The sequence below is a fragment of the Portunus trituberculatus genome, chromosome 14 (genome assembly GCF_017591435.1).
Source record: "Portunus trituberculatus isolate SZX2019 chromosome 14, ASM1759143v1, whole genome shotgun sequence".
NCBI lineage: Eukaryota > Metazoa > Arthropoda > Malacostraca > Decapoda > Portunidae > Portunus > Portunus trituberculatus.
Window position 1 is genome coordinate 19,931,684 of NC_059268.1, and position 25,000 is coordinate 19,956,683.

A 25,000-nucleotide genomic window follows, 5' to 3' on the forward strand; every position below is an offset into this window, starting at 1 on the left:
AAGTACTCTTGAAATTGTGTGTGTGTGTGTGTGTGTGTGTGTCTAAGTCCACCTCCACCACCACCACTTCGTTGCGTTGCCTTTAAAGTCGATAGGAAAGTCTCTTTACTCAATACTTTAACAGCTTGGTCGCCGCAGTAAGGGCCAGCCAGCCAGCCAGCCAGAACAGCCAACAGTGCATTCACATCGACCGTATACAAATCAGCTGATCCTTGCGCTGCCTCGCCTTGCCGCTGTACCTGTCGTTTGCTAGACCCACCTACTGCCTATCCACTCCCTACTGACCCGCTGTTTCTCCTTCCTGGTCTCTCCTGAAAACTCTATTTCTGTCTTTCGGCTAATGCTTTCGGCACTGTAAGGGAACTGGCGACTTTTAATTTTTGGTTGTCCATGGTCAGTCTCCCTCTTACATGAAAATAACCTGTTTATCAGTGGTTAAATTCAGTCTATTGTTTTTCGTCTTCCATGAGTTGTGAATTGTCTAAGGCCAGTATTAAAATAACGCTTTGTTCTCTCAACACGACTGTTTTCCAAGGCCACAGAGATGATTAGCGGGGTTTTCAAGAGTGTTTCTCCTGTTAATAATATAGAAATGTTGTCTCTCTGCCTCTAGAAACGTAACAACACCTTCAAAAACACATGTCAATTTAAATAGAGCCTTTTGAAACAGTGCAGGTGAAGCGCAGAGATGTTTGAGAATAAAAGTCTGTATTTAACAACGTGTCTGACTGTACTTACTTGCAAGGCTGACCGTCAAAACACAACACCTGATTTACTATTGCCAATGTTACCTCAATAATACCGAATGGGCGACCTAGACAGCTAACCTAACTAACTAGGCGAGTCTCCAGCGTGTGCTCTATGCATGGCTGTCCTTAATTACTACCTCGCTCAGTAGTTTGCATACCAACCACACACTCCCTGCAACGTGATCATTCATAAGGCAGCTGTCACCTCAACTCAGCCAAACCACCTTCTCTCTGACATATGATCTGATATCAAGGGAAGCCGTCTCACCTCCTTGTCCCTTACCTGCGTCACGTACTAGTCATTACTGCCACCTGTTATACGTGTAGGTTAATCAGAAACGCACCGCTCTCTCACCTCGACTATATCTTCCAAGGCCACAGAGATGATTAGCGGGTTTTTTCAAGTGTTTTTATAGTTAATAATGTAGAAATCTCGTCACTCTTCCTCTAGAAACGTGAAAATACCTTAAAAAACTCGTGTAAATTCAAATAAGAACTTTTGAAATACGAGCCTTAAATACTCCTCACTCGCTATCACTCTTCTCTCCATACGATCGCTACGTGAGGATACAGGACAAAAGAGAGTAAGGGTAGCAGTCCATGTATTAAGTATTTACGTATGTCTACCAGTCTTTCCCTTCCTGTAAATTCATCTCATGTTTTGAAGAGAGGAACTTGAGTATTGACTTAATGTATGTGTATTTAAGTATGTATGTATGCAAGTGTCTGTCTGTATGTATGTATGTATGAATAGATGTGTCTGTTAGCTTGCATTGTGGAGATATCACTAATGAAATACACACACAGGAGGAGAGAGAGAGAGAGAGAGAGAGAGAGAGAGAGAGAGAGAGAGAGAGAGAGAGAGAGAGAGAGAGAGAGAGAGAGAGAGAGAGTCATGATACAAAAATAAAACTATGAATGAAGAAATACTCACGAGATATTGAACAGAAAATGCCAAAAATATGTGTGTGTGTGTGTGTGTGTGTGTGTGTGTGTGTTCTACCACTAGTAGTACACACAAAAATCGCACCTTTTTTTATTCACCACTATTTTGCAAGACCTAGACAGAGATTTGGGTATTTGATGAGTGGTGGTGGTGGTGGTGGTGGTGGTGGTGGTGGTGGTGGTGATGGTGGTAGTGGTGGTGGTGGTGATGCAAGTGATATAGGTCTTGGTGGTGGAGGTGGTGACATATATTGATGTGGTGGTGGTGGTGGTGGTGGGTAGGTGGTGGTGGTGTATCTCATAAATATTCGGGATACCACACACACACACACACACACACACACACACACACACACACACACACACACACCAATATTTAACGTGGCCCACAACTCACTCCACGTTGCTAGGACATGTCACTGACCTGCACCCATAAATCTCTCTCTAAATATTTATCACACGCACGCACACACACACGCACACACACACACACACACACACACACACACACACACACACACACACACAGCAATGCCACATTCTTTATATTCAAACGCCCTCTCTCTCTCTCTCTCTCTCTCTCTCTCTCTCTCTCTCTCTCTCTCTCTCTCTCTCTCAGGCCACAGACATGATTAGCCGAGTTCTCAAGAGTGTTTATCCTGCTAATAACGTGGAAATCTTGTTAAACTGTCACTGGAACCGTAAAAATACCCACAAGAGAGAGAGAGAGAGAGAGAGAGAGAGAGAGAGAGAGAGAGAGAGAGAGAGAGAGAGAGGGGAGTATAGATCATCTCTCTTGATAGGAGTATGTTTGTTTATCTCTACCAGTACCTTCTTCTTCTCCTCCTCCTCCTCCTAACACCTGTCTCCGGAAGGTAAACAGATTAACCTCCCCTATTTTTTCTTAGTTTTCCATTTCCAACCATAAATTCAAATAGAAAAAGTGAAAAATGCTCCTTATTCTCCATTTCCTACTCCTTCTCTTCTCTTTTCTCCTGAAGGTACGAAAGAAAACGAAGGAAAGGAATTAAAGAGAGAGAAAAAGAAGGAGGAGGAGGAGGAGGAGGAGGAGGAGGAGGAGGAGGAGGAGGAGGAGGAGGAGGAGGAGGAGGAGGAGGAGGACTTTTAAGATTCATTACACTTGGCGACAGGAAACACGTGACTCATGACGGAAGAAAAATCACAAGGTATCTAATCTGCTTTCCTTTTGACGGCAGGTGATACGAGGAGGAGGAGGAGGAGGAGGAGGAGGAGGAGGAGGAGGAGGAGGAGGAGGAGGAGGAGGAGGAGGAGGAGGAGGAGGAGGAGGAAGGGAGTAAAAAAAAAATGAGATAATAAAAGAAAGAAGCATCACGATCAGCATTTGAGAACGAGAACGAGAGAGAGAGAGAGAGAGAGAGAGAGAGAGAGAGAGAGAGAGAGAGAGAGAGAGAGAGAGAGAGAAGCACTGGAGAGGAAATCAATGATAAGCAAATATCGGAAGGAAAGAAGGAAGGAAGACGAAGGAACAAAGGATAATGATAAGGATGATTGATGATAATGATGATAACCTGAGAGAGAGAGAGAGAGAGAGAGAGAGAGAGAGAGAGAGAGAGAGAGAGAGAGAGAGAGAGAGAGAGAGGAAGCAGGAAGTAGTATTAGCAAGTGATGTAAAGTCCCTTCCATTGACCTGTATACATAATAACATGCATTTTCATCTCTCTCTCTCTCTCTCTCTCTCTCTCTCACAACTATTTTCGAAGGCCACAAAGATATCTAGCAGGGTTTTCAAGAGTGTTTGTCCTGTTCATCATGTAAAAATCTTGCTAATCCATTCACTCATTATAAATCGGTACTTTTCACCTCGGTCACTTTGAAATGCTTTGCTCTCTTACACAATGACACTTGCAACGAAAAAGCAAGAAAAACTGCACATTGATTTATTACTCTTAGAAACCCCAAGTGGAGAGCAACACCTACCGAATCCTGCCCACGGTCCGAGTGTGGGATGGGCTTCCTCACTCGGGGCAACGGAGGTACCCCCAAAAAATATCCCCGTTAGCTCATAAGTTCCCGTGAGTAACCCCATCATGGTATAAATAATTAAAAAAAGTCTTCTTCAGTATTGTGACTCATTTTTACCGATTTGTGTCCGACTAGACCATCTTATTGACATTAGGAAAGGTCTATGGAGGCCAGAAGATAAATGGCCAGAGTCTTCACTATTTCAATACCCCACGGGAATTTCTGAAGCTGTATAAAGTCACCAAACAGTAACCAGAGGGAATATGGAAACGCGTCATGGTACTGAAGGAGTTAAGAAGAACACACTAAACTTGAATAAGCATAAAAGAATAAGAAATGCAAATTTACACAAACACAAATACTCGAGCACTTGCATTCCTGAGAGACACAAGAAAAATGACAGTGTTTCTCAATCTTTCTCCGTCTCTCTCTGTTCCCTCTTCCCTACCCTGAGGCACACCTGACGCAACACAGCAACACACAGCAACACAGTGCAAGGCTACACTACATCCCTTGCAGCTTGAATGATAGCAGGAAGGTAAATAAATTGTTCAGTAATACGCGAGAAGAGATGACGTACGTGTGTGTGTGTGTGTGTGTGTGTGCGACTCCATTCAAGACACACGGTTGTTTATATTCTACATCTTCAAGTGCCTCTCCTTCTTAGCGGTAATTTTCCTGGGTTTTCTTAGCGTACAGAAGCAGTAAGTGGCTGGTGTGAATGGCAGATGAATGGAGAGCCTTAAATATACACACACGTCTCTTTCTACTGACGGAGGTTACGACGAGAAACAGTGACGAAGAGGAGGAGGACGAGGCGAGAAAGGAGAACAACGAAGAGGATGTGGAGGAAAAAAGACTTAAAAAAGGAAGGTGGTGTTTTGAGAAAGTATGACACAGGAAACGGTTCTTAAAAATCTCGTATAAGTTTAAAGTGGATAAAAAAAAAAGAGAGGAAATGAAATGAAGGGAAGGAAAATAAATGTAGGTTTGAAATAAGGTGATCTGGAAAAGGAAAAAAAAAGGAGTATAATTTTAGCTGATCGTGACGCAGGTCTTAGAGAGAGAGAGAGAGAGAGAGAGAGAGAGAGAGAGAGAGAGAGAGAGAGAGAGAGGGCGCAACTCAAAATAGCAGCAACAGGTAAGAAATTGAAACAGGTAACAGAACACTTGTGAATTCTATGACTCTCTCTCTCTCTCTCTCTCTCTCTCTCTCTCTCTCTCTCTCTCTCTCTCTCTCTCTCTCTCTCTCTCTCACGAAACCAACCTTCATCCTCCCACGCCCTCTCTCTGGACACTCCCACGCAACACTGTCCAGACAACTTTGACCTCCCATTCCTCTCCCACGCACCACGAGACACTCCCCTCTCCCAGACACTCTCCCACAGCTTACAGTAACATACGTGGGTAATTCATTTCCAGTTGCACATTTACCTAAACTTGCTGTCTTTCCTCCCTTTAATATCTCCCATGTTGAAAATTTCCTTATACTTATCTAGCTACGTGTTTCTCCCAGTTTTCCTCCCATAGTTAAAAAACCACATGCCATTCTTTCGTTTTGTAATTTTTGTCACCCATGGTCCTAACCTAACCTAACCTGACCTGACCTGACCTATCCTATCCTAACCCAACCCAACCCAAAACAACATAACCTTACCTTACCTTACCTAACCTCACCTTTACCTTACCTAACCTAACCCAACCGAACTCAACGTAACCTAACCTACTCCCACGCTAATAACACGCCTATCCAGAAATGCTTCACTCTCTCACCATGACTATCTTCCACACCAGGGATGATTTTTTAAAGGTCTCAAGAGTGTGTTGCCTGTTAATCTTGCATGAAAAATCTCGTGGTAGTTATTATACACCCATATTCCATAACTCTTTGCTGTCTCACCACACCACGACTCGTTTCAAAGGCCACAGAGATGGTAAGCCGCGACCCTAAGACTGCTCCTCCTGTCAGCAATGTACAGTTATTTATATGTCACTATATACGTAAATAAAAACACCCTTTTTAAACCAATGGCACTTCTCGTAGAGCCTTTTTTAATGTGGTGGAGGTGCCGGGCAGGGAAGTTTAAGAATATGACCGTCTTTCTGTGTGTGTGTGTGTGTGTGTGTATCCCTCCCCCACGCACGCACCTTCAAGTAACACTCCCCCCAAATCTGAGCACACGCCAATATTAAGAGTGCACGCAAAAACACTCACACATGACCCCTTGTTGTCCTCTTTCTCCTCCCCCGGCACGCAATGATAGAAGGGGAGAGGTGGTGACCATACCGCTGAGGTCATAGACACGCACACTCACTACACACCCTGATCACGCGGCGACAACCTTCCCCCTCGGACGCGGCGAGACAACTGAGGGGAGGTCGGAAGGTGTGCACGTGTTTATCGATAAAAGGCAGGCAGGCAGCGGCTCAGACCCTCGCCTCGCCTCGCCTTCCCTTCCCTGCCTCGCTTTGCCTTCACAGGGGTGCCTCGCGCAGGATGGCTCTCTCTCTCTCTCTCTCTCTCTCTCTCTCTCTCTCTCTCTCTCTTTCTGTGCAGGTGCATGTAAGATTTTTTGCCTTACTCTTCATTTTTTTTTTTTACCTTTACGAGAGGAAAAGACCATTAGCATGATCACGAACACACACACACACACACACACACACACACACACACACACACACACACACACACACACACACACACACACACACACACACACACACGCGGAAGTCCCTCGCCTATTCGTTCATGATTAATTAATTAGTTTCTTGTTTTTTTTTTGCTTCCTTTATTAGGTAACACGCACTCTTCCCTCCTCCTCCTCCTCCTCCTCCTCCTCCTCCTCCTTTCTTTCTTTCTTCTCTTTCCTCCTCTACTTCCTCTCTTTCTATCTCTCTCTTCCTTCCCCTCCTCTTCTTCTCTTCTCTTCCTCTTCTTCTTCTTCTTCACTTCTTTTCCCTCCTCTACCTCCTCTCTTGCTCTCCCTTCTCTTCCTCTTCCTCTCTGCCTTCCCTCTTCTTCCTCTTTCTTCCATCTTCCTTCCTTCCATCCTAACCTAACCTTCCTTTATCATCCCTTCTCTTCCTCCTTATTCTGTCCTCTCTTCCTTCCCCTTCTCCTCTTCTTCCTCTTTTCTTCCCTAACTTTCCTCTATCTTTTCTCCTTCCATTCTAATCCTCCTCTTCTCTTCCCTTCAATATTTTGTCCTCTCTTCCTCTTTCTTTCCTTTTCCTCCTCTTTTTTCTCTTCCTTCCAATCTTTCATCACTCTGTCTCCTCCACGTCTCTTTTCCTTCCTTCTACAGTTTATCCCCTCCTGTTCTCTAATCCTGTTCTCTCTCTCTCTCTCTCTCTCTCTCTCTCTCTCTCTCTCTCTCTCTCTCTCTCTCTCTCTCTCTCTCTCGCTTCTATCTCGGTCCTTCATCCACAAAGGTTCAGATTTATGCATTTTTTTTTTCTAAGCCAGATGAAAAAAATATTTATAAAAGAAAATCCTGGAAAAAATAACGCTTAGGTGAACAGGATTGCAAATTTAAATAGATAAATGAAATATCTACAGAGAGAGAGAGAGAGAGAGAGAGAGAGAGAGAGAGAGAGAGATATAGCAACATGTTTTCGCGTCTTGATTCAGCTCTGTACTCTCTCTCTCTCTCTCTCTCTCTCTCTCTCTCTCTCTCTCTCTCTCTCTCTCTCTCTCTCTCTCTCTTCATCCTTCCCATACCACCAGATGCATAAGTCTCTCCTCCTCCTCCTCCTTCTCTTCGCCACATTCAGAAATTTCCTGTTTTTCTCTTTATTTTTCTTCGTCATCGTTCTTTTCCTGCTCCTCTTCTTTCTCTTCTTCTTCGTCGTCTTCTTCTTCCTCCTCCTCCTCCTCCTCCTCCTCCTCCAGTAAATGAGGCAAACACAGCTACTGCCTCCTCCTCCTCCTCCTCCTCTTCTCCCAACGAGCCATTTTTCATTCAACTTGACAAAATTTACATCGGCGGAGAAAATGTAAACGAAGAGACAAACAGACAAACAAAAGCAAATGGAAAGCAAACGTTTGGATAAGAAAGAAAAAGAAAAAGAAAAAAAAATAACCCCCACACACACACACACACACACACACGTAATAAGTATTGTGAACTGTTGCGCATCTGAAAGGGTTTAAGACACGTGTACCTTCAACTAGAGCCTTTGGGAAGTAGGGGTGCGGTCTGGAGGTGCGGTGTGGAGGCGTTTGAGAATACGAGTCTGCCTTTGCTGAGGGGACGACTGAGGGGATAATAAAGGTAAGGCGCCTGTCCCCTGTACTGATCTCCCGCCATCCCTCCATAGACTCGAGCCGTTAGCCGATTATAAATGTAAGTAGAGTCATGTTATGCTTTGTTTCCCTTTGTCTCCTTGCTGAAACACGTGCCTGCCTGCTCTCTCTCTGTGTCTGTGTGTGTGTGTGTGTGTGTGTGTGTGTACAGGACGATAATTCTGAAACATTCCTGCGTCACACCTCCATTCCATTCAAAAATCTATACTATTTAAAGCAACAATAGCCTTTAGTGATGCTTTTATAGTCCCAGTGACAGATAAACTAACATTTTACATCACCAACAGCCAAAGCACTCTTGAGAACCGGGCCAATCTTCTCTGTGGCCTTGATAAACTGTCATGGCGAGAGAGTAAAGCATTAAACACACGCATTGAGGTGGGAGAGAGGGAAAGAGAGAAGTAGGGAGGCTCTAATGCTTATTCCTAAACTTCCTATAGCACGCCATGCATTAATAGAGGCGAGCATGCATGTTGGGTGTGACAGGAGAGGCACGCACAAGCAGGCCTCAACACAGCCTTCCCGCACCTTCTCACACCCTTCAGCCATGCCTCTCTCTTTCCCTTCACCTGACATACACGCTCATACCAACACTAGAACGCTTCAATCTGCATCAGACTCTACGTAAAACACTGGAACTATTCATCTCTTCTGCTTCCAAAAGGGTTTACATACATGAGGTTGCCCAGATTGGTTTCTAAGAGTGTTTTCGTGGTTATGGTGAGGGATTAATTAGGTTTCTACGTTATAAACAGGATAAGCACTGTTGAAAACTCGGTTGTCATCTCTGTGGCCTTTGAAAATACACGTGGAGAGAGAGAGAGAGAGAGAGAGAGAGAGAGAGAGAGAGAGAGAGAGAGAGAGAGAGAGAGAGATCAAAGCGTTTCAGAATTTAGGTTAATCTCATATCAGGATCATTTTCAAAGCCAGCGCAGGTGATAATCCAGTGTTTACCCACCTGAGGAAGCAGAAAAAACATCAAACTATATAGTGTAATGTTTTTATAGTGGTGAAAACATGAAAACATCCTGGAAAACTGCAGCACCTTCCAATACAGCGTGTTGAGAGTGTTGTGTGGAATGCGCCATCACTTTTAAGAACACACGGGGCTGACCTCACTAAAGCAACCCACGAAACAAACTCTTCCCTCTCTATATTGGCAGATTTGTTAGACAGAAGTGACCGCTCGCCTTTAGTTTTCAATCCGAGTTGCATATGTGGGCGGCAGTGGCGATATTATCCCCTTCAGAGGCGCGTCAGTCACGTGGCTATTACGCAGTGTCCGCCTCGGAGTTCTGGTATTCTCAAACACTTCTGCGCTCCACCTCCATTATTTGGAAAGGCTTTATTTAAATTTACACGAGTTCTTAAGGTGTTTTTCTTGTTATTGGGACAGACTGACAAGATTCCTTCATTATTAACTCTTTTAAAAGGCTCTACTTGAAGTAATTATGTTTTTTAAAGATGTTTTCACGGTTCTAGAGGCAGAGTGACAAGATTTCTTTATTATTAACTGCAGAAACACTTTTTGAAAAGGTTCTACTTGAAGTAACTATGTTTTTTAAAGATGTTTTCACGGTTCTAGAGGCACAGTGATAAGATATCTACATTATTAACTGGCAAAACACCCTTGAAAACCCCGCAAGTCATCTCTGTGGCCTTGGAAAACAGTCGTGGTGAGAGCAAAATGTTTCTGAATGTCTAAGGCTATTCTGAAATGCTGGGCTCGCTTTGGACTCTATTCAAACGCTAGTGACGTGGGAGACTTTTGAAACTGCTAGTAAAATCTTAGAAACATCGTAGTAATTTTATTTTCTATTTCACGGGAAGGAAAATTGATAAGTAAAGAATTATAGTATCAAGAACGCCACACCACGCCATGCCACACCAAATCCCACCACACCACATCAATAATTTCTCCGTGTTTTTAGTGTAGCGTTAACAATAAACCAACTAAACCTACCACACCACACCACGCCACACCAAATCATACCACACCACATCAATAATTTCTCCGTGTTGTTAGTGCAGTGGTAACAACAAACCAACACAACCTACCACACCACACCACACTTCATGCATATTAAGTCACACCACACCCTCGCATTAGGAGACAAACACGAACAGGGCCACTAATACTGCTATAAAAACCCGCGGCAACCAACTAATTAACTAACAAACCACGGGAGGGTATGGTTTACATGTTCCTTTGGTTTTTACTTACACTGATAAAAAAAAGGGAAGGTTCACGTGATCTGCTGCAGGTTAATTACAAACACACTAATTAAATAAACTCGTGCAGACTGTGAACTCGAGTCTACGTTGCTGCAGAGAGAGAGAGAGAGAGAGAGAGAGAGAGAGAGAGAGAGAGAGAGAGAGAGAGAGAGAGAGAGAGAGAGAGAGAGAGAAAGCTAAGTGAGTGAGCAGGGGTGAGAGCGAATGCAAAGCGGCAAACGTGACAGAAGAGAAACGCGAGAAGGAAAAACGAAGAGGAAAAGGAACGGAAGGAAAGAAAGGAAGGAAAAAAGGAAGCAGTGAGGTGTGGGAGAGGTAGGAAAAGTAGAAATCGTACCTCTGGGAACAACGTACACAGCCAGAATGTCATCACCTGTAGGGAAGCAAAGGAATAAAGGAATATGTAGCCTTGTGCATGTTTATCCTCCCCCATCTCTAACCCCTTCAGTACTGGCACATATTTTTTTTACCTTGAGATTTCCGTACGATTAGACTATTTCATTTACAAAGGCTCTATGGAGGTCAGAAGATTAATGGCCAGAGTCCTCACTATCTTAATTTCCCCACATGAGTTTTTGATGTTCTATAAATTCACTAAATAGTAAGCAGAATGAATATGGAAATGCGTCATGGTACTGAAGGGATTAACCTAACCTAACCTGATCTTAACTGAACTAGACCCATTCTTAACTAACCTAACCTTAACCTAACCTAACTTAACCCTAAACCTTAACTTAACCTAACCTAATATAACTCACGTAACGTCGTACTCTAAAAACACTTCGAAACCCACACGACTACTTTCAACAGGCTCTGGTTAAAGTTACACAGGTTTCTAAGGATGTTTTTAAGGTCCTAGTGACAGATAAACAACATTTCCACAATATCAACAGGAGAAACAACCTTGAAAACCTGGCTAGTCATCTCCGTGGCCTTGAAAAATAGTCGTGATGTGAGAATGAAGCGTTTCTAAATTGGAGACTATCAAATGCTACTGTTTTCGTTACTTCTCACATATCTGCACCTCTTACGCTAATTTTACTTATTATTATTACTACTATTGCTAATATTGTCAAGGTTGCCGTGCTGAGTGAAGCGTGGCGTGGGAAATTAATTACTGGTAAGGTGTGGAATGCGGCGAATAATGATATCAGCTTGAATATGTTAATTATAAAGCTTGAGGCGAGAATTCCTTTATTACACACACACACACTCTCTCTCTCTCTCTCTCTCTCTCTCTCTCTCTCTCTCAGGATAACGCGCAAGTTACCCACACAAATGTTATGTGGAAGATGGCCGTTTTCTGTCAACCGGTCATAGAAAACTTGCTTACTTACATGGCAGGCCTTATCGTATATGTGAGTGTCTGTAGTAGTAGTAGTAGTAGTAGTAGTAGTAGTAGTAGTAGTAGTAGTAGTAGTAGTAGTAGTAGTAGTAGTAGTAGTAGTAGTAGTAGTTTTCATAATGGTTGGTGTTTCTCTCTCTCTCTCTCTCTCTCTCTCTCTCTCTCTCTCTCTCTCTCTCTCTCTTTCTTATCGTGTGCGTATATCGGTATCCGGTCATTTCGCCCACAAGCCATTTCGCCCACGGGTTATTTCCCCCACACCGTGGAGTCATTTCGCCCACACTGTGGCAGGGTTGCCAACCTGATTTTGCACATAGTAGTAGGATATACCGAAGGCGGGATAGTACGATAATAGCTCATATCTAGTATGTCACAACTATAGGTAAACGCAACTAGATAAAATACACACCACTGGTCTATACTATACTACTGGATGGCTCAGGGTGTCATTCATGAGGGAACATTGTCTTGTCACTATCAGGCACACTAGATTACACTTCGCATTAGGAGCACTGTCACTCTCAGGCACACTAATTGAAAAGTTAGAGAGAGAGAGAGAGAGAGAGAGAGAGAGAGAGAGAGAGAGAGAGAGAGAGAGAGAGAGAGAGAGAGATAACACACTAGATTACCAGTGGTGAGGGGTGAAGGAGAACAGCGCGCGAGTACTTGGTTACACTGAGCACTTTGTGCAAAACCATGCTTCGTTGGCTATAAATTTCCCACGTATTATACGACGGTAGTCTTCCTGACTAAAGCCAGTGTTACATTCCAGGGCTGCCACTGCCACTGGTCACATATTACATTCATTTAACTGTCTTTTGATAAAAGTTTATTTTTTATTTTTTGTAACTGCTTTCTGAATCTTGCATATATGCAGCTATTTGTTAATAAAAGTTTCTTTTTAATTCACCACTTTCTTAATCTTACATGTATGCAGATGTTTTTTTTAATAATTCTTTTTTTAAATATATGTGGGCGAATTGACTCTTATATGTGGGCGAATTGACTTGTGGGCAAATTGACTTGTGGGCGAATTGACTTGTGAGCGAAATGACTGTAATTCGCGTATATCCTGTCCTCTTAACACCTTTACACACACACACACACACACACACACACACACACACACACACACTGAAGATAAGGCAAGTTCCAAGGACAGCTTAACAACACTGCAACATTTGAAACACGAACAAAACAGAGAAGACAAGACAAAACACAACAAAACACAACACAACAAGGCAACAACAACGAACAGCAATAAGCAGAACAACACCAACAAGCAACACAACAGAACCACAAGCAACACAAGACGAAAATGCAACACGTATGTACATTAATAACAAGTTAATAGTGTAAAAGTACTGGTGTCGCCCTTACCGCTGTGACCAGAGACAGTCCAGCCCTCGAATCGTCCTCCACCAACGTGCTTACCTGAAAGAGAGAACACAGGAACATTAGAATAGATGATGCAAGAAGCCACAGAAGCCAAGAAACCATCAGGACCTACACGTGGAAGTCCCTGTGTGAAATATGACGGACGTTTTGTACCTGTCTTGTCTAAAAGCTCTCTAAACACTCAAAACTCGATATTGGCTCTAAATATGCGTCTTGTTTTCTATCTATCTTGTCTAAAAGCTCTCTAAACACTCAAAATTCTCTAAAAACTCAAAAAAATTACTAAAAACTCTTTAAAAACTCTCTAAAAACTCAAAACTCTCTTAAACTCGATATTGGCTCTAAATATGCGTATTGTTTTGTACCTATCTTGTCTGAAAGCTCTGTAAACACTCAAAACTCGATATTGACTCTAAATATGCCTGTTGTTTTGTACTTATCTTGTCTAAAAGCTCTCTAAAAACTCTAAAAACACGAACTCAGTGTGAAACATTACACTGGTGGCATTTGGCATGTATATTTGGTATGTATATTTTCTAAAAGGTAACTAAAATCTCATCCCTGACTCACTACTGGGCCTTTTCATGCATCTATCACTGTGTTTGTGAGAGTGTGAGGCATTACAAGGATGGCGATATGGAATAATGTTTGAGAAAGAGGGAAATTATTGTACATCATTGCATTTCAGAAAAAAATGACTAACATGCGAGAGGCAGTGAACGTTGTACCTTCCTGTAGGCAACAATTAGAACAATATTAAACGTACACAGATTTTAGAAAGAGCTAGTTATAACGAATGACTAGAACTTAACTAGAAAGATAAATAAAAAGAGAAAACACTAAAAATAATACATGGACGACAAATTTAATGCAAAGAGTAAATGCTACTTAACTCCTTCAGTACTAGGATGCATCTTCATCTTGAGTTTCGAGTACAATTAGACGATTTTATTGACATTAGGAAGGGTCTATGGAGGTCAGAAGATTAATGGCCAGAGTCTTCACTATTTCAATCCTTCATATAAGTCTCTGAAGCTAAAATCACCAGAATAGTCAGCAGAATAGATATGAAAACGTGTCCTGGTACTGAAGGGGCTAAGACACACGTAAAAACCAATAAAAAAAAAAAAAAAAGACATGGCACTTGAGGCAGCGAAGTGGTGGCGTACGATAATGATGTAGTAAGAGTACGATGATGTGCCCTTTCCTCTACCTGACTGGAATACGATAACAACTTGATAGCACACTTCGCCTCATCCGTATTCTCGAACACTGTGCCCTCTCTCTCTCTCTCTCTCTCAAGCCACACAGACGATTAACCCGGTTCCAAAGACTGTTTCTCTAGTCAGTAACATAGAAAACTTGTTAATCTGTCACTACAACCAAGAAAACAACATTAACCCATTCAGGAAACCATGACGCGTTTCCATATTCACTCTGCTTACTATTTGATTTTGTACAGCTTCACAAACTCATGTGGGGATTAAAATAGTGAAGACTGTGTCCATTAACCTTCTGACCTCCATGAACCCTCCCTAATGTCAAGAAAATGGTCTAATCGCACACGAATCTCAGAGTAAAAAATGTGTCCCAGTACTGAAGGGATTAAAAACTAGTGTCACTTTATCTAGAACCTTCGGAGTAGAGTGGAGGTAGGGCGCAGAAGTGTCTAAGAACATAATCCACTGTATCTGTTGCTTCTCCTGCCGTGTCTTGATCGAATGGGGAGATATGAACTAGCTACGCTTATCACTGCTATCAAATACTCAAATACTCTACCACGAGAGCACTGAGATAGAATGAAAGCGCAATCAAGTAGGTTAAGTGAAATCTGTACAAGAAAATGGTCAGGAAAATGATCTCGTTTAATGAAGATAGTGTAACCTTAGAGCAGATGGGAAGGTTTCAAGAGTCATCAGTTACACATGTGGTTGAAATGAAGGCTGGGTGAGAATGAAAGGTTGCAGTGACTGTCCTTTGGGATGAAATAATGAAATGGAAATGATACACAAAAGTTGATTTATTAGTATTGTTATTAACATTATTATTTATTATTATTATTGTTATTAACATTATTATTTATTATTATCATGAATAGAACAGAGCACAGTCAGGTTTGTTTAGAGTTTCAGGAGGAAATACATCACACACACACACACAAAAAACACACACACACACACACACACACACACACACACACACACACACACACACACAGCCTTCACAATTACCATCACTTTCCTAACCGATATACGTGGCATCCATACAATGAAAGCAAGAATGAAGTCAAAATCATTTACCACTCACCCATCTCTCTCCCTCTCCCTCTCCCTCTTCCTCTAAAACCCTTCTACTAACTTCACTTCCCTCAAAAAAGGCAGTTTAGTTGAAGTGGCGCGAGTTTTTAAGGTGATTTTAAGGTCTTAGTGACAGATTAACAAAATTGCTACATTGCTAATTGGAGGAACGCTCTTCAGAACCCGGCTAGTCATCTTTGTGGCCTTTGAAAACTGTCGTGGTGAGAGAAACAGCCAAGCGTTTCAGATTAAGGCTGTTGTAATATGTGACGCGGGTTTATAAGAGTGTTTTTTTTTAAGGTTCCAGTGACAGATTAACGAAAGCAAATATATATGAGTAAATAACTGACACTTTTCACAGACCACACTCCTTAACTACTCTCTCTCTCTCTCTCTCTCTCTCTCTCTCTCTCTCTCTCTCTCTCTCACTGAAACAAATAGAATTAAAAAATACTTGCTTATGGATATGAATTGTGAAATAATATAGTCTCAGTCTCTCTCTCTCTCTCTCTCTCTCTCTCTCTCTGAAGCAAGCAATGTCATATAGCAATGGAACTAAAAATACCTGTTTATGATTATGAATTGTGAAATTAGTAGATTATCTCTCTCTCTCTCTCTCTCTCTCTCTCTCTCTCTCTCTGAAGCAAGCAATGTCATATAGCAATGGAGTTAATAATACTCGTTTATGCATATGAATTGTGAAACTCATGAGAAATTAGTAGTCTCTCTCTCTCTCTCTCTCTCTCTCTCTCTCTCTCTCTCTCTCTCTCTCTCTCTCTCCTGAATGCCAATGTCTGGGGATCACTAGCGGAGTTTCCAATGTCCAGGCAAACTCTCTTACATAACGTTACAAACCTGTCCCTGTTTTTGTTGAGCCGCAACTAATTAGGCGGCCACACTCGTTAGTACCTGCCTTAGATGACTTTTTGTCGCATAACCTTCCACGAGAGAGAGAGAGAGAGAGAGAGAGAGAGAGAGAGAGAGAGAGAGAGAGAGAGAGAGAGAGAGAGAGAGAGAGAGAGAGAGAGAGAGAATATACGTAAAGAGCAAAAATAGTCTATCTAACTATTAGCGAGATTTTCAAGAGTGTTTCTGCAGTTAATAATGTAGAAATCTTGTCACTCTGCCTCTAGAACCATAAAAAAAAAAAAAACTTAAAAACTCGTGTAAACTTAAAGCCTTTGAAATAGCGGAGGTAAAGGCACAAAGATGTTTGAGAATATAAGCCCAGCACTAAAGCCCATATTCTGAAATATTTCTGTGATTCGCCTCCACTCTTTCAAAAGGCTTTATTTAAGTTGACACGCATTTTTTACGGTGTTTTTTACGGTTCTAGGGACAGAGTGACAAGAGTTCTACACTATTAACTGGAGAAACACTTAGAAATCCCGCTAATCATCTTTGTGGCCTCGGAAAATAGTCGTGGAGAGAGAGAGCACAGTGTTTTTGAATGTTCATCTTAGCGCTGACAGTCGAACCCGCAGCTGTGAACCGCTCCGCCTGACTGACTCGACTCCTAACCAACACACACACACGAAACAACGGGATGATGAACGTGGAAGCTAACACAGTACATATCATTTCACTCTCCTCCACCTGTGACTTTTTCCAACCCTTGCACCTTTACTCTGTTACTACTTGGAGGGTTTTTTCCTTCCTCTTGTTCCCGCCGCCTCTCAGATATCAGGGGAATCAGAAAGCTGGGATTGGCTGACGTGAATATTATATGCCAGCTTGAATAACAGGTCGTGAGCTTCAGTCTGTATGTTGCTTTGCTTTGTTCCTTGCTCCTAAGTCTTTTCGCTTCTGTATTAACCTCTTCAGCACCATGACGCTTTTCCATGTTCATTCCTCTTAGTACTTGGTGATTTTAAACAGCTTCAGAAACTCATGGGTGGGATTGAAATAGTGGAGACTCTGGCCATTAATCGTCTGACCTCCATCGACCCTTCCCAATGTGTATTAAATGGTCTAATTGTAAGCAAATAAGATAAAAATGCGTTCCAGTATTGAAGGAGTTAAGTGTGAACACAGTGTGGAAATCATTAAAAGTCACTAGCAGTTCTTTCATTCTTGGTTAGAAAACAGCTCACATTGAGAAAGCAAAAAGTGAGCAATTGTTTATAGAGACACAGACGATTAGAATAAACCACAAATTCAATTCAAGTATGTTATGAAAGAGTAATAGCTTCATACACAGTGTTAAAATAAACTTACCAGTGATATTGTAAGCGTAGACAATTAGCAAATACTGCAAAGTCAATTTACGAGTGTAGTGGATACGTAGAAGCAGGCATGTATGTTATGTAGTAGTAATAGCTTCATACACAGTGTTAAAATAAACTTACCAGTGATATTGTAAGCGTCAAGTCAATAAGGAGCTTTAAAGATTAGATAAATTCATAGATAGGGATGATACATGGACATATGGACACGTAGGTTATGTAAAAGAAGAGCCACGTGTAGGACTGTTGGCTGACTGATTAGACTGGGCTGGACTGAGACTAACTTGCTTATTTCTTGCATTTTTCCTCACGGTCTTCGTTATACAAGACCACACGTCCCGAACACTTCCCTCTTACTAGGCAACTAAACACTCAAAGTCTATGTAAAGGGGCAGCCACGTGACCTACTGACTGACTGGACTGATTGACTGATTTATTTCCTTCTCGCATTTTCCTTCATGTTACTCCTTCGTTATACAATACCAAACGTCCCGAACACTTCCCTCTTACTAGGCAACAAAACACTCACCTCATGACCTTTCTCTCATTTCTGAATGGGACAAAGAGCAAAAAATATGGCCTTCCACACCTCACGAGCCAGCCTCTCTAGCCTATATCCCACTAAACACTACCCCTTCACTCCCAACCCCTTACACCCCCATCCCACCGTGCCCCAGTAACACTCATTGTCCCCATTCTTCCTTACACAACACTCCCTCGCCCTCTCTCCCTGTGCCCTTAAAACAGCTCCAAATGAACGTCAAGTCGCGACCTCCTCTTACTCTGGGTATTGTTCATTAATTCAGACTAACACACTGACCCGACACTGGGTAGAATCGGAAACCCTTGTAAGATCCGTGTGTGTGTGTGTGTGTGTGTGTGTTAACCCTTCTCCCAACTCCCCTAAATTCTTCACACAGACACACACACACACACACACACACACACACACACACGTACACAGTTCTCATATTATCGAACAATTTCACATCAATATCAAATCAAACTGGTGCACAATTGTTCCCAGGAAGGAGCAGGGAAGACTGAAGGTGAGGCAGCACAGGCAGGTGTGGCACGGCACGGTGCGGTCTCACGTCTGTTGTGATGCGAGTCAAGGGTTCACATTTTCAGAAGTATATTAGCAACATCTTGTATTACACTTTGCTTTTTGTGTATTGCTGTCCTTGATCTCTCTCTCTCTCTCTCTCTCTCTCTCTCTCTCTCTCTCTCTCTCTCTCTCTCTCTCTCTCTCTCTCTCTCTCTCTCTCTCTCTCTCTCTCTCTCTCTCTCTCTCTCTCTCTCTCTGTCTGAATCCGCTCAGGTGACACAAATAAGAGGACCGGAAATCAAGCCCCAGAGAGAGAGAGAGAGAGAGAGAGAGAGAGAGAGAGAGAGAGAGAGAGAGAGAGAGAGAGAGAGAAGAATAACTACTCACTCTCACACTCTCTCTCTCTCTCTCTCTCTGACACACAAACAGACACACGTAAGGTACACATGAGGACATCACACACTACCTTTCTTGCCTTCACTTATCTCCAGTTTAGATGTGCCGAGTCTCCGCCTCCTCCGCAGCGCCCTGGTCGGCGGATCGAGGCACTTTGCGTTCTCCTCCACTGGCACGAAGACACAGACAGACAGGTTACGGGGGAGGATCACTCGTACTGGCTCAATCTTACGCTACGCTCACACTCAAAGGCACACACACACACACACACAGAGGCGTCGGCAGTACCATCACCACATTTAGTACACGTAAGCCAGGATTGTGTGTGTGTTTGGGAGAGGAGAGAGAGAGAGAGAGAGAGAGAGAGAGAGAGAGAGAGAGAGAGAGAGAGAGAGAGAGAGAGAGAGAGAGAGAGAGAGAGAGAGAGAGAGAGAGAGAGAGTTTTCAGAACATGTACTATGAAGAAAATGTTCTAACGAGGTAAATTTAGAGAGAGAGAGAGAGAGAGAGAGAGAGAGAGAGAGAGAGAGAGAGAGAGAGAGAGAGAGAGAGAGAGAGAGAGAGAGAGAGAGAGAGCGGCGATACCAATGAAGCAATTACTACCGAGCTGAAGTAATGAAAACAACAACCACAACCACAATAACAACAACAACAACAACTGACATTACCGTTTATTTAGTCTTTCTCTTTCTCTTTCCATGTGTGTGTGTGTGTGTGTGTGTGTGTGTGTGTGTGTGTGTGTGTGTGTGTGTACGCGAGCCCCTCATTGCACGACCAACACGCACCCACCCACCCACCCCACACATCTTAGGAAGCAAATCGCTCATCAAAACACTCATAACACCGACACTTCACATATTCAAACGCCCTATGCAATTTCCCTCCTCCTTCTCACTTCTTCCTATCCATCAACTAACTTCTCTACTTCGCTTCGCTCTTTTTCCTTCCCCCTTCTATCGTATCCCGCGCACCAGTCCAACCTTCCCAACCTTGACCATTTCGCTTCTACGCACGTAAAATCTTAAGCTTCAACTGAAAAAGAGGATCTCAGTGTCTTATCTGGACGAGTTTTGAACGTTCCCGCGCTGCAGTGAAAGCTATGTGTGTTTTTCAAGGCTATTTCGTGTATCTGGTAATAATTTAGTAAGGATTCAGTATTATCAGTTAAAATATAATAAGCACGCGACTTTTTTTGGGCGTTTTAAAACAAGGACAACTATTTCCACCTTTCCCTTGTCAGTGTCTCCGTGTGATCGCCCTTGACCGTTTTCCTTCGCCATAAACCAAGCGGATTTCTTTATCACTAATAGTTCTCGTCTGCCACTCCACTGAATGGTGAATCGGTGTGCCAAGGTTGTCTGCACGTGACGCCTACCTCACTACGTCGCCTGCCAGGAGCCTCGTGCATCTTGAGCGACTGTTCGGCTTTGTTTATGGAGCCACCCGAGGGAGCGAGGCAATGGACAGACGAAAAGAGTGGCAGTTTTATGGCGAGGTGGAGTGATGGAGGGGGCGGTGGGAGGCGAGGCGACGTGCGGTACGAAGGGCGTTGGTTTTATGGGTGTGAGGAGTGGAGTGGTGGTCGGAGGGCGTGCCGCGGTGATAATAAAAGCAGTAAATGTCCATGTCTCTTAACCCAGCGTGAATATACTAAAGCCTCGTTCCACCAGGTAAATGGGCGGAGTAATAGTTCACAACAAGGGGTGGTTATGTGGCCGGAGTGACGCACAGTGACGCAGGCTGATCCAAGAGCATCCCCACCGTCTTCTGTTTATGTTTCCGTTGTGTCTTGGGTTTCCTGCGCATTACTTGACTTATAAGCTTTAAAGGGGAGCAGTGCGTGTATTAGCATTACATTAAACAAATACTGTGGGAATGTAAAGCAGAGCGGAAGTAAATTTTAAGTAATAGCGGATTAAGATATCTTGAGGCATGCCTGTACATAGATACCTACCAAAATAAGAGTAGGTACAAGGCTTACACGTGGCAGTCCCTGTGTTAAACCTACACACCTATTTCCAACCACGTTCCTCATAGAATAACTCATTTAATCTTCTTTAAAACATCCTAATGACTTCAAAACCATTCACTCAATCTTTACAAAGCCAGTTATCCATTCTAACACCACAAAACGCTTCCTGATAAACTCTCTCCTAAAAACTTGAGTCCCATAAGATTTCTTGACTTCAAACACCTTATATTTAAACTATATAGTCAGTGAACGCATTCTAACACCACCAAAACCTGACAGACACTAGTAATCCATTCTGAGACTACAATTCTAAGACCACAAAACGCTTTCTTGACAAACTCTCTCCTAAAAACTTGAGTCCGATTAGATTTCTTGACATCAAACACCTTATATTAATCTCTATAGTCAGTTTAACGCATTCTAACACCCCCAAGACCTGACAGACGCTATCCTGAACACGAGAGTCATTATCGGGAGAGGGAATGAGAAATGGGAGGAACCAGTGAAGAAGGCAATGCTGATACCAGTCACGGGGAGGAGTGTGGGTAGACAGAGATTAAGACGTGGTGAAGCGTGACTTAAACAAAACTTAAACAAGAGGACGTAATGAATAGAAACACATGGTAAAGGTTAACTCGAGTAGCTGACCTTAATACACACTGAGAATAAGTTCCTATGATCAGATTTTCGAAAGAGGGGCCGCCATGGTGCAGTGGAACCATGCGTGCTTTGGGGTCCGAGAGGTCTCCAAGCGCATGGGTTCGAATCCTGTCCACGGTCAGAGTGTAGGTTGGGCTTCCTCACTCGGGGCAACGGTTTCCTAGCGGGTGGGCTTTGAGATAGGAGGCTTCACAGTGATTCAAATGTTTCGAAATGACACATGATTATAAATGAGGCAGATTCGTCACTAAACCAACACAAAAATGAGACTATTGTGCTCCTCCCTACACTGATGAACGACTTTTCTTTTTTTTTTTATACCATGTGTGCTTTTCACGGGAATTTATGGGCTAAAGGGAATACATTTTTGGGGTACCTCCTATGTGAAAGCCCACCGTGCGCTTGGAGACCCCTCGGACCCCAAAGCACGCATGGTTCCACTGTACCACGGCGGCCTTTAACACATAACAGCACAACCTACATTCAAAACACTCCAGATGAAGTCACACAGGAATACAACGATAGATAAACGAAATTTCTACACTATTAACAAGAGAAGAAGTCTTAAGAACCCGGCTAACTCGTTTCCAAAGGCTCAAGTTGAAGTGACAAGGATTTTAAGGATAATTTTAACGTTTCTAGTGACATAAGCAAAAATTCAACAGTAGTAATGAGAGAAAGTCTTGAAAACCCGACTAATGATCTCCGTGGCCTTTGAAAAAGAGAGAGAGAGAGAGAGAGAGAGAGAGAGAGAGAGAGAGAGAGAGAGAGAGAGAGTAGCCAATGAATAGCCCCTACTGATAACAAGCCGTCGACCAAAAATAAAAGAGCAAAATGTTGAGAAGCAAAACAAATAAATAAATAAATAAATGATTAAGTGAAATTATGTAAGAAACTGATGCGTCCACAGAGAGAGAGAGAGAGAGAGAGAGAGAGAGAGAGAGAGAGAGAGAGAGAGAGAGAGAGACTTTACGATTGCCCAAGTTCGTTTCAGGCTAGGCTTCAGAGGAGGAGGAGGAGGAGGAGGAGGAGGAGGAGGAGGAGGAGGAGGAGGAGGAGGAGGAGGAGGAGGAGGAGGAGGAGGACAATGACAGACTATACCTGTCCTGGTTCTGACAGAGAGAGAGAGAGAGAGAGAGAGAGAGAGAGAGAGAGAGAGAGAGAGAGAGAGAGAGAGAGAGAGAGAGAGAGAGAGAGAGAGAGAGAGAGAAATATCATATAACTTACAGACCTCGCTTTGTGTGTGTGTGTGTGTGTGTGTGTGTGTGTGTGTGTTAATATGGCTCTACTACACTCCAAAAGGAACTGAACAGGCAACCAAACACAGCAACGCACAAACACACAGACAAACAGGCAGACTCTCATCAAGGCCGCACACAAGAGAGGAGTAAAGATAAATTGTTTAGCAGTGGCAGTAAATAACAGCAAGGAAGAGATTAGGAGGAGATTAAAAAAGGGACAAAATACACATGAATTATTAAGATGACACCGTAAAAAATGAGTCACAGAGAAGAGGAGAGTAAAATTGAAGGGAAGATAAATAAAACGAGACATTAGGAATAGATACAAAGAATAAGAAACACATGAATTCTATATACAAAAAAAGACATTAGATACAAGAAAAGTAAAATAATTATAGTAATGTGAATAAACTTAGAAATTTAACATCAAATCAAAAGTAAAATGAATTAATTAAGTTATGGATACATTTAACCCCTTCAGTACTGGGACACATTTTTACCTTGAGATTTGTGTACGATTAGACCATTTGATTGACATTAGCAAGGGTCTATGGAGGTCAGAAGATTAATGGCCACAGTCTTCACTATTTTAAACCCCACATGAGTTTCTGCAACCGTATAAAATAACCACCAAATAGTAAGCAGAGTGAATATGGAAACGCGCCATGGTACTGAAGGGGTTAACAAAGCATTAATGATTTCTTCAATGGCAACAAATTCATCTACTTTGCATTATTATCATTATCATATTCATTCACAATTATTATGCCACTGTAAACAACGTACATTGATCAAGATAAGTTCATTGATTCTGAGAAGGCACTTGAGCTAATAACATGAACTACTACTACTACTACTACTACTACTACTACTACTATTATTACTATTACTACTATACTACTACTACTACTAATGAAAGGTTGTTAGCATCATAAAAAAAAAACAGTAAAAGAAGAAGAAGAAGAAGAAGAAGAAGAAGAAGAAGAAGAAGAACAACAACAACAAGTAGTAGTAGTAGTAGTAGTAGTAGTAGTAGTAGTAGTAGTAGTAGTAGTAGTAGTAGTAGTAGTAGTAGATCTGTTTGTGTTAACTTACGTATACTACTTAAAATTCTACTCCTACTACTACTACTACTATAGGATTAACGTTACCACCACCATCAGCAGCAACAACGTAACAGTAACAGTAGCAGCAGTAGTAGCAGAAGACTTTTGGCTAATTCTACTTATCTTTAAGAGAACTGGCAATCAAGTGGGCCTTTTCTTTTAATTCTGCTGCCCTAGACCTGCTTTCCCTCTTGCATTAAAATAGTAGTAGTAGTAGTAGTAGTAGTAGTAGTAGTAGTAGTAGTAGTAGTAGTAGTAGTAGTGGAATTCTTAACACTAACTTACCATTGATGTTGTTAATAAACACATAATCAGTGTCAACCCCGTCCAGTTTGAGTAGCTCCGTTCTCATTGTCTCAACACACAACATCATTCACCACCGTCACCGCCTCCACCACCACCACCATCACCACCACCACCATCACAGCTGAACGTTGCCTGCCACTTGCCCTCACGCTCCACTCATGCCTCGCCACGCTCAGTTTTCACGCTTCTGGTTAACTGAAGTGGCGGGAAAAATGTGGCAGGGTTTTTAAAATTCACTGGGTTCTTTTTTTTTTATCTTTTATTCTATTTTGCTGTTTTATTTTGTTTTCTTTCAGTGATTTTTTTTTTTTTTACTTCGTTGGTTCTTTTTTACTTTTTATTTCTACTTATTTTGGTTCATATTTTGCATTTTTTTCTGTTCTATTTGGTTTTGTTACACTTACACATACACACAGCTTCAATTTTTCTTTTTAATTTTGTATTTTCTTTTATCTAGTAGAGTTTCTTTTCTCTTATTTTTGTTTTCCTTCAATCTAACTTTTCCTCCTTTTCTTTTCTCTGCTTTTTCCTGTTTTTTTTTTTTTTTCACTCGAGGCTTTGTTATAACACTTTTATTTCATTTTTCCTCACTCGTTTTTCCTCACAGACACAAACACACGTCACGTTTTTCAAATCACCACTCAGTTCTTGCTTGTTTTCCTATTCACTTTGTATTTCCTTTCTCTTCCTGAAAAAAATACAATACAAAAAAAATTATGAGATTTCTCCACTAATTTCTCGATTGATGGAATTCTTTTCTCTTTTTC

General features: G+C 42.2%; 1 protein-coding gene across 21 annotated transcripts in view; it reads right to left on the reverse strand.

Moving 5' to 3' along the window:
- The window catches only part of LOC123503796 (dual 3',5'-cyclic-AMP and -GMP phosphodiesterase 11-like), a 142,853-nt gene that overhangs the window by 41,545 nt on the left and 76,308 nt on the right, over positions 1 to 25,000 (reverse strand). For 4 of the 21 annotated variants that reach the window (XM_045253801.1, XM_045253800.1, XM_045253798.1 and 1 more), the window contains exons 2-4: positions 24,213 to 24,921; positions 12,965 to 13,018; positions 10,577 to 10,612 (exon numbers count right to left, since the gene is read on the reverse strand). The exons of 2 other annotated variants lie outside the window; for them this stretch is intronic. In XM_045253801.1, coding sequence (XP_045109736.1) covers positions 10,577 to 10,612; positions 12,965 to 13,018; positions 24,213 to 24,236 — 114 coding nt within the window. In that variant the 5' untranslated portion in view covers positions 24,237 to 24,921. Of the gene's footprint in view, positions 1 to 10,576; positions 10,613 to 12,964; positions 13,019 to 19,018; positions 19,118 to 24,212; positions 24,922 to 25,000 lie in introns of those variants that run through there. 15 more of the 21 variants (XM_045253806.1, XM_045253796.1, XM_045253817.1 and 12 more) reach the window with 12 other exon arrangements.